The sequence below is a fragment of the Budorcas taxicolor genome, chromosome 14 (genome assembly GCF_023091745.1).
Source record: "Budorcas taxicolor isolate Tak-1 chromosome 14, Takin1.1, whole genome shotgun sequence".
Classification (NCBI taxonomy): domain Eukaryota; kingdom Metazoa; phylum Chordata; class Mammalia; order Artiodactyla; family Bovidae; genus Budorcas; species Budorcas taxicolor.
In genome coordinates this window covers 2253393-2267609 of record NC_068923.1, presented here as the reverse complement: position 1 = coordinate 2267609, position 14217 = coordinate 2253393, and the positions used below count along the sequence as shown (strand labels likewise).

At 38.4% G+C, this 14217-nt stretch overlaps 1 protein-coding gene across 1 annotated transcript in view; it reads left to right on the top strand.

Moving 5' to 3' along the window:
- The window catches only part of RIMS1 (regulating synaptic membrane exocytosis 1), a 594395-nt gene that overhangs the window by 487755 nt on the left and 92423 nt on the right, over nucleotides 1–14217 (top strand). The window contains exon 28 of the mRNA XM_052651478.1: nucleotides 1249–1415. Coding sequence (XP_052507438.1) covers nucleotides 1249–1415 — 167 coding nt within the window. The remainder of the gene's footprint in view (nucleotides 1–1248; nucleotides 1416–14217) is intronic.

The following is a 14217-nucleotide window of genomic DNA, read 5'->3' as shown; positions in this document are numbered from 1 at the left end:
TTTCACACCTGAGCACATAAATGCAGAATTAAATTGCTTGATAAGAAACGTATATAGCCAATGTTGGTCATGTGTCCCTTTAGTCATATGTTCTTTTATGTAAGAAGTTATCTTACCTTCCAGTACCTAAAATAGAAAATCAATTATGTATTTATTATTTCAAAATTGTAGATACTTATACAACCTTACTATTTATTATGATTTAAACACATAAAAATATAGACTGTATAAAGGTACTCACTATGTGATTCATTGCAGTAAGACAGTAAAGTAGAAATAGAAAAAAAAATACTTTCGATATTTCACCAATTTTAACTTTTACCTTATGATTTCTACAACTTTAGATAATAAATACTTAAGACAGATACAAAGACACATGGAGGGGCTTCGCTGGTGGTTCAGTGGCTAACACTGTGCGCTCCCAATGCAGAGGGCCCAGATTTAATCCCTGGTTGGGCAGCTAGATCCCACATGCCACATAAGACCTGCACAACTAAATAAATTAATTAATTAAAAAGTAAAGACATTTAAATATGAGATATAGCATATCTTGAAATTTTAATAGGAATCCTTTTTTTTTTACTTTCAACACTTAGTTAATAGTTTAATCTGAAAATGACTAATTAAACCATAATAGAGAGAAAGTCAAAGTTCTGTCTTTGCCTCCATCACTTGACTTGAATTTGGCATAATCCTTTTGCTTTCCTAGCAAATCTTTTTTTTTTTTTTGAGAGTCATATTTTTTGGCAAAATGTGAAAGAATGTGACATCTTAAAATAGGGAGAGTGTGTAGGGTAAATTAAATATCAGTTTTAGAATGCCTCAAGAAGCACAGACAGATGAAAGCAGTCTATTTCATGGGTAGAGTAGAAGGTGAGTAGAATTTGTAGGCAGTGATGAAAATCAAGAAAAGAGAAACTAACGTACTGGAGAAGAGGAATACTGCAATTTTAAGGTAGTAAGTAGGTGCGAGTCATTTCTTTAGTGAATTTTCCACCCAGGCATTGACACTTTTAAGTTTTTGTCAGTCATTCGTCACAGAGCACTTCTTCCCGTTCAGAGGATGCAGGATAGTTCTGTTGGAAACCATACATCATGCTAGCGTTGGGTCATTTTAGATTTCACACCTAACTTTATGAAAGTGCACTTTTGCCTGATGCGGGCGGAGTAGCCGCTAGCCTCACCGTGTGTATTTCTGCCCCCCCGACCCGGTAACGGAGCTCACACGCTCTTGTTTTCACTCCTTAGTATAGCGCACACACAGATCAGTACAGAAGCTGCGACAACGTCTCCGCCAGATCCTCAGACAGCGACGTCAGCGACGCGTCTGCCGTGTCCCGAACCAGCAGTGCCTCCCGCCTCAGCAGCACCAGCTTCCTGTCCGAGCAGTCTGAGCGGCCTCGGGGCAGGATCAGGTGAGTGGCCACCGCTCGTGCCAACCAGGTAGAAGTGCACCTTGCCTCCTGCTTATCCTCGCTCAGAGTGTGGGTAGAGGAGCCAGAGCGTTTCATTGACATGACCGGGACTAGGGTGGCTTCAGCCTTCGTTCACTGTTGTGTAATATTGCCCAGATTCTGCGGTCCTTCCTACCAGGTGGGGCCTGTAACCACAGAGCAATCTCTAAAATGCCTTCCAATATCATTAAATCCACAAAGCATTCTTTAGTCCTGTGTTGGGAAGCCTCTCTGTAAAGGGCCTGGTAGTAAATACTTCAGGCTCTGCTGGACAGGCTCTGTTGCGATGATTTACAATGTCATTGTACAGAAACTCTGCAGTCAAGTGAGCACCGTCGTAGTCCAATAAAGTTTTATTTACAGAAGGACAGAGCAGGCTACATTTTCCCGTAGGCTATAATTTACTGAGCACGTCTTCAGTCCCCAAGCAGTTGGTGCACCTTCAGGTGGGGGTGATAGCAAAATACACATCCGTCTTGTTTACATTAAGGGACTTGTAAGAGATTTGCATGCAGTTTGCTTAAATCACCAGCAATTATCTTGGTTCTCAGGAGGTAAATAGCCCTGCTGAAGGGGAAAAGACCTCAGGAATCTGGTCCTGTCTTCAGTAAAACAGACTCAGTATGGACAAGGCATATTTTGTATTTGCTCTTAACTAGTTCCCAGAAGTAGAAGTTTCACTGAAGGCATTTCAGGGTTGTTGAGAGGCCCTTGAAATGTAAATGTTCAAAACAGGAGCAGTTACCTTCCTAACACTCTGAAAGCTGGGATAATGGCACGCTTGGATGATGATCCTGGAGCGTTCTGTCTTCCTGGATTTCTCTGCACCTTGCTCCCCTGTTGAGGTAATTTGAGAGCAGTTATCTTACTGTTAATTGACAGTGTCTCACTGAGAATCTGCAAGAGAAGTTTTGATCAGTCAAGATATTAGTGGAACATTTTATCTCTATTTTGAATATTCTTTGCCTCTGGTTCTAGCAGAGTATTAAGCTCTCTAAAAGTGAAGAAAGAATTAGAAAAGCTAAAGAATATCTCTATTGAGCTGGTAGGATAGAGGGTGTAAAAATGATTCTAATTGATCCCTTTGTATTGAAATATTATTAAGATACTGTGTTTCAGAACCTATTCAGTTTAGCAAGAATATTGATAAATAGGGGATTAAACAAAAACTTTTTCACTTTTAATCACTAAAAACAACTTAATTTATATTCATAACAGACTCTAGTGGCATGAGTCCTATAGTATAAAGTATAACTAATTAATAGAATTCACATTACAAACCAACTCTGAGAATGCTATGTGGGTCCACTGTCATTCTCTTGAAATTTCAGGAGAATAAAGTCTTCAAAAGTTTACCTTCAGGAAAAATTTGGCAGCATGGCTTCTAAGGAAGAAAACAAAGAACAGAAATTTTAGGCAGCTCAAGGTCAAGGTACTATGATTTTGTGCAAAGGGTGAGAAGGAACTACATGATAGTGATTGGAGCCAAGGTTACTTCGCGGGAAAATGATAGTTTATCAGATCAGTTCAGTGCAGTCGCTCAGTTGTGTCTGACCCTTTGCAACCCCATGGACTGCAGCACGCCAGCTTCCCTGTCCATCACCAACTCCTGGAGCTTACTCAAACTCATGTCCATCGCGTCAGTGATGCCATCCAACCACCTCATCCTCTGTCATCCCCTTCTCCTCCTGCCTTCAATCTTTCCCAGCACCAGGGTCTTTTCCAGTGAGTCGGTTCTGTGCATCAGGTGGCCAGAGTACTGGAGTGTCAGCTTCAGCATCAGTCCTCCCAGTGATAACACTCACTATATTATACCATGATACGAAGCAGGAGATAGGCGATGCTTTGCCTCCTTGATTCATCTGATTTCTATTTATTGAAGTTGATGAAGACAGAGATTAGACCTGGAAACAGTACAAGTGAATTTCTTAACGACAAATCTGTTTTCTCTGGTCATTTCCCTGTTTTGAGCGCCTCTTTCTTGTCTCTGTAGCTTGGAGCATGTTTGAGTTATTTTTATCTAAGTGGATTATGTAAAGGCAGGCAGTTAAACTAATGGCTAAATCAGTTTCCCCTGAAGCTAAGGTGAAGAAGTATTTTCCTGTGGCCCGATGCTCGAGGTCGTAATTGGTAGATGTTTGATTTCTTAGAACACTTAGGAATAAAGAGGGTAGGATGAGATATGGAAGGGCAAGACTTTCTTTTGCCATTTAAAACCTAGTTATCTTTTGATATATGTTCTTCCCAAGGAATATCCATAGGTGCACAAATGCACATGTTAACAAGCACACTCACACACACAGAGTTCAGAGTTACTTTGCATCCACCATTAGCCCTGTGGTAAAAACTTGAGAGGAGGGTTTGTAATGAAGAGACAAAGAACAAAATATCAAATGGTTGCAGGCTCTTCAACCTTAAATATCCCCAATGCTTATAACACTATGAATATTTATTTTTCTCAATATAATATTGTTTTGCATTTCTTTATTTTTAGTAACTAACTACCTTCATAGGTTTTAAAATTCTACGTATTCAAGCTCATATATAAAGTATCTGATCAATATGATAATAGATGTATTTACATTTCATAAAAGGTACCAGCAAGCCTTGGAGATCCAATCAAGCATAAGGAGTTTATTATTTCCCAAGACTTCATGATAGTATAATATCTATGCTACACACTCAAGGAGATTGTAATGTGTTTAAGAGTTTAAAACGTATTTTTTATGTTCTGGCTCCCTATACAAGAGGTCAGATCTTTGACAATGTGGGCAGGAAGCTGAGATGGTTAAGATGAAACCAGGATTCAAACCCTAGTCTTTTCTTTCCACATTGAACACAAACTTTTCCCCACACTTAGTTAATTTAAAGATTAAAATATGTGCTATATTTATTGAAAGAATCAGCATATAAACCCACTCACTTCAAACCCATGTTGTTCAGGGTTCACATATAAATATCTTTGCTTATATCTTCCTATGAAACATGAAATGCTTGGCTCTACATTGCCTAGGACGGGTTTTATACTGAAAGTCATTAAAAGGATTAGAAGACACTATAGCATCCCCTGAAGACAGTTTCAGTATCTAAAAGTCTACCAAGTGTCCAGTACACTCCTTAAGGTCCCAGAGAGAGAGAGAAACCACTGACTTCATCTTGTCCATATCATATAGAACCATAGTATGCAGGCAATTGAATACCATATATGGTTCTGATTCCATCTATCCAAGTATGTGATGAACCAAGAAAATGTAAAGGTAGGCACCTCTCAGATGAGCAGTGGGCTGCACAGTGTGATACATGGGCCAGCATCTCCCACATACTGCTTTCTATACTTGCCTGTTGATAATTCACAGGACAAACTATAGTTCTTGAGGTTTGGAGTTCTACCTTGTAACAGCTTGTTTATCTCTGCTTACTCCAGCATATACCAAGTTTATTTCATTCTAGATCTGTTTCCCAGGGACATCCATTAATGTGTTACATAGTTTTTAAGTAAAGTTTGAGAAATTCCATTTTAGATAGCCAGCATCCTATTGCCTAAGAGATAAAAGGCTTTAAAGAGAGCTTCAAAAACCCTGTTTGGGGAACAAATGAAATTAAGCCCTTACAAAATATGTATAGGTTGAAGAATATAAATATATTTAGATGACCAATCTCTTATTAAAGATCATTTACAGAATATTAGGAATTCACAGACCATATCGTGAATCTTTTGTGTTTGACATAATGATTAGGCAAAAGGTACTTGACCACTGAGGGTGGCACCAGCTAAACCATATGTTTCTGTGTGAACTGAAATAAGAGCATCTCTCCCCCTAGATGCACTGTAAATGCTTCATTCAAAATAACCCAAAACGTACTTAATGTTTTCAAAGGTTATATAAACAGGGATCTACAGTAAAAAAGCATATACTGTACTGTTTATTGGAGAAGGAAATGGCAACCCACTCCAGTGTTCTTGCCTGGAGAATCCCAGGGACGGGGGAGCCTGGTGGGCTGCTGTCTATGGGGTCACACAGAGTCGGACACGACTGAAGCGACTTAGCAGCAGCATACTGTTTATGTTAATTAACCTTTTGTAGCTAGAATGAATTAAAAGTTCTTAAAAAAATGTTGTCATGGATTCAAAGTACTTAAAACTTAAGTAATTCTAGGATGATTCTTACAGGACAAAATCAACACAGTAATCCAAAGTGCATGTGTGCTAAGTTGCTTTAGTTGTGTCTGATTCTGCAACCCTAGGGACTGTAGCCCACAAGACTCCTCTGCCTATGGGATTCTCTAGGCAAGAATATGGGAGTGGGTGGCTGTATCCTTCTCCAGGGGATCTTCTCAACCCAGGGTTCAAACCCATGTCTCTTATGCCTCCTGCACTGGCAGGCAGTTTCTTTACTACTAGTGCCCCCTGGGAAGCCCAGTTCAAAATAATAAGCATCAATAAAGATTTGAGGTCCCTTCTTTTTCAGATTTGTTCTGCATGTGATATATAATTTTCATTTAGTATTAGCTTAAATAGTTCTCGAAGAACATTTTCCCTTCCAACCATAAAGAATGTAAAGTGTATTAGTAGAGGGAGCGTGACAAGTGAAAGTCGCGCAGTCATGTCCAACTCTTTCTGACCCTATGGACTGTATGTAGTCTGCCAGGCTCCTCTGTCCATTAAATTCTGCAGGCCAGAATACTGGAATGGGTAGCCATTCCCTTCTCCAGGGGATCTTCCTAACCCAGGGATCAAACCCAGGTCTCCACATTGCGGGAAGCCCCATAATTGATAATAAGAAATGCACATGTTCTGGAAGCCAGAAAGAATATGTTAAGTTTCTGAGTTTTATTTATTTATTGCATCAAAGAAAATGTTTATCGCAAAAAGAAACTGAATTTTTATGACATAGCTCTGAATTTTTTTCATCTTTATCGTGTATCAATTTTTTTCCAGGCAGACAAATTTCAGATGTTTTATGTAAGATCAAACTACAAAACCAAATACAAGTATAATCCTATAAAATCCTTTAATTGTACTCAGATGATACATAATTTTAGAAGTTCTGTCAAAATCAACAGTTTCCCAGCGACCTTCACGTATAAACTTTTGTCAGCATTGACAAAGGTTTGCCTTGATCTACAAGGTCACCTTTCTATATCAAAGTGAATTTTGATAAACAAACTTGCTGAGCAAATTTGATGCAAATAGTTTTTGGTCTTTTTATCATCTCTTTTTTTGGAAGAATATTTTCAAAAGCAGTTCTTTTCTACAAGCATAGTTTGAAAGATATGAGAGCTTTTTAAGTGCAGCTTTTTCCTATACACAAATAGTAATTTCGGAGCAGGAAATTTACTAAAATCTGGCGGTTGATGTCAGTAGGCATAATAATAAGTAGGTACATACTTAAGGAAATATACTTATTGGAGGATTTTAAAACATTGTAGGTTAAATTATTTGATATTTTAAATTCTGATAGAGAATAAGTGCATAGTTTAATATCTTCCAGAAAATCGATCTTGATATTGCAGTTATGCTTGAAAAATATTACAGAAAATTTCAAAAGCCCTTAATTTCATGGTAGTTCTTCAGCTCCATGAGGGAATACAGGATACCATTTAAAAATAATCTTTGGAAATTTTGTGACGGTATTTGAAAAATACTTAACTGCAAAATTATTTGCTATATTGATAGCTCAGAATAACAAATGAAACTTTCATTTTTATATACTTATTATTATGCCTACTGACATTGAATATAGTCAAGAGGACCACGAGGGAATTTTAAAGCTGTCCACACAATTTTGCATGCCCTCCTGTTTTCCTATGGAAAAACAAAGTCAACTTAATCTGCAGAAGTACTAAAAAGAAAGGAAAATAACATGGACATTGGGTGATGGGGAGAAACTAACTGGAACACAGTGAGAGATGCTGGATATTGAATATCTGAGGAAGGAAATATATCTTGGCATTCTTCTTTCATGGAATTTCTTCGTTTTAATTGTCACAGTCTGATGAGAGGACTATTATTATTTCCTGTGACCAGATTGAAGCAGTAGAGAGATGGAAAGACTGTGCCACGTGCCCTTTAAAAACTCTCTGCCTTTGTGGTGAAATTACTAAATAATACTTGTTAGTATACCGTGTGACCGAAGGAGCCATGCAACTGAGTTGTTAAATCATGCCATGTCCACCACATAAACACAATTCTCTTGACCTGTAAGTATAAGTAACAGACAGTCCTCAGAGTAGCAAATTTGAGCTCTTGGGGCAAGTGAGTAGATTTTGCTGGTAAGAGTCTTCATTGCAAACCTTTAGTACTACTACAGGGATCTGGTTCCATTCCTAGCTGGGGAACTAAGATTCTGTAAGCTGTGCAGTCAAAAAAAAAAAAAAAAAATAGACTGCAGTTTGAAAGGAAGCAGCAACAGTCTGATTTGAACAGCTCCATTCTGTTTGTTTTTACTGATCGGTTCTGTCAATTCCTTATAGGTTTACTAAGATTTTTTGTCGAAATCTGGGAAAGTTAGCAGAGTATTAGATTAATGCTTCCTACTTAATAGGCAATAAAATGGTCAGTTATAATAAAGTTTCAAGTTTTGATGGAAACCTAGAATACCTCATAAAGATGGGAGTTACTTGTCAAAGTGATCATTTGTAATTAGATCTCAGAGACAACTTCTGTCTCTTAGGGAAAAATAGCCACACTGCATATGGTTTTAAAGTATGCTGTAACATTTTGTTATTTGTAGAAATCTAATTCCCTGTAAGGATTAAATCAGATAATTTTTAGCATTTCAAATATTTTAAAGAGCATGCTCAATGGACATTGTAGATACTGTTAATTAGAAACTTTTCTTTAATGAGAAAAATAAGACTGTGTGTTCGGAAGAATATATTAGAAGATTTATTTCATTTATTATTTTATTTGAGGTGAAAAAAAATCTTTGAAAGTTCAAACCAACAAACTATATTAATAACTTTACTTGTAATACATGCTCATTTATTTATGATACTAAATCACACTTGATTTTATTTAAGAGTGTAATTTTCCAATTTAATTAATTATGCTAAAAGAAGTTACACATTTAATTTAATACTCTGTTGTTAAATGAAATAAAAGTGTAATTCTCTATTCTTAATTATTATTTCCCCACAATATACAAGAAATTAACTTACATACTTCTAACAGCACATCTTCAGTGTAGCAAATTATTAGAAAGCTATAGTTTATACATCTTTTAAATGCAAGGAAAATAACATAGGTTATGAATCCTATAGTGAATTGACTATATTAAAGCAACTTTCAAATAAAACCAATTTATTTCCTAAGAATAGCTTTGAAAGAGAAACAGAATTCAGCTTTGGGGTTCAGATCCCTGTTCACTGTGAGAGATGTGATTGTAGTTGTGGTCTTGATTTTTGACAACAGGCATGAGCAGCGCATTTACTCTGGGGCTTTGAGTGATGTCCATAAGCACCACCTTTGGCTTCAGGGCAGACTCAGGTATGGGAGACCACCCCTGTTGGTGAGATGTTGACTAGCTTTGCTTCAATGCTCTGTAATCTCCACAGCACACGAGGGCTTCCTAAAGGACCACTGATGTGACCCTTTTGTTTGATGTGCGGTCACTGCCGCACAGACTGGCTGTAGTATTCTATTCGCTCTCAAACAGCAGGGTGACTGTTCTGAGAGGACCTCAATTTGTTACTATATTTTTATGCCAAAACAAAAAAGGATATTTCTAATGGGAATTTTCTAACAGATTCTGAAGTTTCTATTTATCCTACTGTGTTTACATGTTTATATCTTCATGCTGGAGAACTGATTGCTGATTTTAAACCTGGCGGTATTACATAAATGAACAGCTAATAGTTTTTATGGTCTCCATGTCTGAATTCTGGTTGTCAACATTAAATATCTGTTCTTTGGGACAGTCTTCATATTTCCATGGCAATTATCCTATAATTTAAAGTGGATATGAATCCTTTCACTCCAAACCAATGCTTCCCAAACTTCAGTTATTTCACATGTCAAGTTTGTAATTTTTCCATGACTGTGCAATACATACATAATTTTTAATGTATTAAAAATATGGTGCTGACATGTAAAGTGTGTTTTATGATTATCAGATATTCCAATAGATGGTTTACACGCAATATCATGAGTGCTGTAATCGCCCAGTAGTGTAACTGCTAATAGTCTCTTTTTATAAATAAAAAGAGAAGCAACATATTGACTTTGCTTGACAATAAGCGGTAGAGCTAGAATCAAGAGCCAGATGATTTAATCTTTTGTCTTTATGTGGTGAATCTATTTATCTCTAATATTTTTTTTTTTTTGCTTTAAGTTGATTTTGTCTTGCATGAAAAGTTTTAAAACCAATGTTCAGTCTAACTTTTCACAGCCTTTTACTTTTAACCTATCTGTTAAAGGTTATAAGTTATATATGAGTTATATCTCTTGTAACCAGCATAGAGCTGGATTTAGATTTTTTTTTTCCTTCTTGCTTGGCAATCTGTATTATTTAATTAGCTACCTAATCCTTTTACACATATTTTGATTTCTTAGGTATTTGGAATTCTTTCTACTATCTTATTTAATATTTTCAGCTGTTATTAACTTATTTTTTCTCTTTCCTGATTGATTATGAATTGAATTGTTTTTATTTCATTCTCCATTATTATGGAAATTATATTATTTCCATGATTTTAGTGCCTAATTTTGTGCTTCAAGTATATATATTTCATTAAGCAATAAATCTAAAAGTTAACAATTATTTCTGCTGGCCCCAGAGAGGGGAAAAAAATGACTGTAGTACACTTTAGTTCTGTTACCATCCCTCCATCATTTACATATTTTATGTCTAGTGTTTTAATTATATGCTGTTTTCTTTCTTGCATTACTGGATATGGTTTTCTTAAATGCTTTCGAATGACCCATGTGTTTTCTTGTTTCTCTGCTAACCATTTTTCGGTGCATGGTAGAGCTTCCCTTGGGGGAGCATTGTCCGTCTTCCTGAAATATATACATTATATTACATTGTATTATTTATGTAAGCAAGTCTATGGCACCAGTGAAGGTCCCATAGGGCTTAGACAAAACCCACATTCTTCCTTTTTCTTCAATCGTCTTGACTCGTGCAGGGGTTTCACTTCTAAGTCTCCCCTGACCCTGGACTCAAGTATCAAAATTTCTCATCTGCAGAACCTCCCAATACATTCATACTTACTTAACAACCTGTTTTCAGGCCCTCTTGGTTTTTGGGCCACAGAATTTCTCTTCCTTTCTTAGGAACTTGGGTGTGTATTTTAAAACGTATTTGTTGTAATTTTCCCATCAGTTCTGGGTACTGGGGAAGAAAAGGATTTTTTCAGAATGTATCATCTACCTCTTTGCTTGAAATAGAAGCTCCTATTTAAATGTGCTACTATTTCCTTAAAATTTTTAAAGGTTTACTCACTTAAAAGGATATTGTTTAAAACAAAAGGAACAAATAAATAATTGTAGCAAGAAGCACTGTGGCCCTAAGGATCTTGTCCCAAGGAAGAGGGCAAATGCCAGGGCAGGGAAAAGAGAATTGAGTCTTGAACAGGCAGTGAGATCTAAGGCCCAGGAAAACAAAATGCTGGGATGGGGGGAGTAAGGAGCTGAGGACCAGGAGATACGGAAGGAGAGAGTGGGAGAGAGAGAGGGGAGAGGGAGGGGGGAAGGAGAGAGGGAGAGGGAAGAACAGAGGGAAAGAGGGAGGTCCAGAGGAGAAAGGGCCCTTGGATGCTGAGGAGACCCGGAAACCGGAAAACGGGGAGAGAGACGTGAGCTGGGGTAAAAGGTAGATTACGGTCCAGATGGAGGGAGAGACTCCGAGGATGTCTGAATTTAAGGGATGGAGCCTGAGAGAGCCATATGTTAAGGGAGCTGTTTGTCATCCTGGAATAAAGAGGCCATTAGAGGTTGCTTTGGACTCAGATGCCGGTCTTTGGTTAGCTGTGGCTGAGGTGACAGGACAGCCCAGCATGTGAAGTTGGGCCTGCCAGACACCTGGGGCCCCTGTATTCACCCAGGGAGCAGGACCAGTGCAGGATGCTGAGAAGCAAGCAAAGTAAATCGACAACAAAATCCTTAACCTCTAACATCCCATCAGTTCAGTTCAGTCAATCAGTCATGTCCAACTCTTTGAGACCCCATGGACCACAGCACGCTAGGCTTCCCTGTTCATCACCAACTCTGGAGTTTACTCAAAGTCACATCCAGTGAGTCGGTGATGCCATCCAGCCATTTCATCATCTGGCATCCCTTTCTCCTCCTGCCCTCAATCTTTCCCAGCATCAGGATCTTTTCAAATGAGTCAGTTCTTCACATCAGGTGGCCAAAGTATTCAAGTTTCAGCTGCAGCATCAGTCCTTCCAGTGAATACTCAGGAGTGATTTCCTTTAGGATGGACTGGTTGGACCTCCTTGCAGTCCAAGGGACTCTCAAGAGTCTTCTCCAACACCACAGTTCCAAAGCATCAATTCTTCAGCGCTCAGCTTTCTTTATAGTCCAACTCTCACATCCATACATGACCACTGAAGAAACCATAGCTTTGACTAGATGGGCCTTTGCTGGCAAAGTAATGTCTCTGCTTTTTAATATGTTGTTTAGGTTGGTCATAGCTTTTCTTCCCAGAAGCAAGCGTCTTTTAATTTCACGGCTGCAATCACCATCTGCAGTGATTTTGGATCCCAAGAAAATAAAGTCTGTCACTGTTTCCACTGTTTTCCCATCTATTTGCCATGATGTTAACATCCCACAGATTGATATAAAATTATTCCACTACACCTGAGAAGAACAATCACTGCATCACAGTAACTAGAATTCCATGGACAGTATATTACTGAGGCTTGTAATGACAATACTGGGAGCTAGTATTTATTTACAGTCGAGCATAATTTTGGGCAAAGGTGATTTGCTGTCATCCTCATTTCTCTTTATTTTAAAAATGAGAAAGTGTGCTATCTGAGATTTGAAGAACTTGTACAAGGCCATGAATAGCAAATAATGATACTGTTGTTAGAATGTAGGTCTTTCCTTAAAAAAACAAACAAACAAAAAATCTAGGTCCTTATTGTCTTAAAGCTTATAGGCTTGTGGTTGTTATTTTTCTTTTTTACTCTGCACACGTACTTTTAAAAACTATTGAAGTTTTTAAAGACATAAATGGGGAAAAAAAAGTAAATTCAGTGCTAACATGACTTCAATGAAAGGACCCGTGAAGCCCAGAGTGTATTAAGAAAGTTTCCCACCCTGTAGCCATAGGGACAGACCAGAAATCTGACAAACTCTGGAGCTTTGCATCTTGAGGTTTCTGTATAATAATCCCTCTTTCCCTCTGAGGTCTCTACACTGCAGTGAATGAGGCTAAAAAACCCCAGGTGGAGGTGTGTGAGTCTGTACAGGTGTCCAGTTGTCTCTGTAGAAAGTGTGTGTAGAAAGTGTTAGTCCTCAGTTGGGTCTGCCTCTTTGCGACCCCATGAACTGTAGCCCACCAGGCTCCTCTGTCCAAGGGATTTTCCAGGGAAGAATACTGGAGTGGGTTGCCATTTCCTTCTCCACAGGATCTTCCTGACCCAGGGATTGAACCTGGGTCTCATGCATTGCAGGCAGATTCTTTACCATCTGAGCCACCAGGAAAGCCTACAGTTGTCTCTGTTCAGTTCAGTTCAGTCACTCAGTCATATCCGACTCTTTGTGACCCCATGAATCGCAGCACACCAGACCTCCATGTCCATCACCAACTCCCGGACTCAGATTCACGTCCATTGAGTCAGTGATGCCGTCCAGCCATCTCATCCTCTGTTGTCCCCTTCTCCTCCTGCCCCCAATCCATCCCAGCATCAGAGTCTTTTCCAGTGAGTCAACTCTTCGCATGAGGTGGCCTAAGTACTGGAGTTTCAGCTTTAGCATCATTCCCTCCAAAGAAATCCCAGGGCTGATCTCCTTCAGAATGGACTGGTTGGATCTCTTTGCAGTCCAAGGGACTCTCAAGAGTCTTCTCCAACACCACAGTTCAAAAGCATCAACTCCTTGGCACTCAGCTTTCTTCACAGTCCAACTCTCACATCCATACTGACTACTGGAAAAACCATAGCCTTGACTAGACGGACCTTTGTTGGAAAAGTAATGCCTCTGCTTTTCTTTTTTATTTTTTTACTTTATTTTATTTATTTATTTATTTTCCAGATCTTACTTTATTTATTTATTTATTTTTACTTTACAATACTGTATTGGTTTTGCCAAACATGAACATGAATCTGCCATGGGTGTACATGTGTTCCCAATCCTGAACCCCCCCTCTCACCTCCCTCCCCATACCATCCCTCTAGGTCATCCCAATACACCAGCCCCAAACATCCTGTATCCTGCATCGAACCTAGACTGGTGATTTGTTTCTAATATGAAATTATGCATGTTTCAATGCCATTCTCCCAAATCATCCCTCTCCTTTTCCCGCAGAGTCCAAAAAACTGTTCTATACATCCGTGTCTCTTTTGCTGTCTCACATACCGAGTTATTGTTACCACCTTTCTAATTTCCATATATATTCGTCAGTATACTGTATTGGTGTTTTTCTTTCTGGCTTTCTTCACTCTGTATAATAGGTTGCAGTTTCATCCACCTCATTAGAACTGATTCAAATGTATTCTTTTTAATGGCTGAGTAATACTCCATTGTGTATATGTACCACAGCTTTCTTATCCATTCATCTGCTGATGGACATCTAGGTTGCTTCCATGTCCT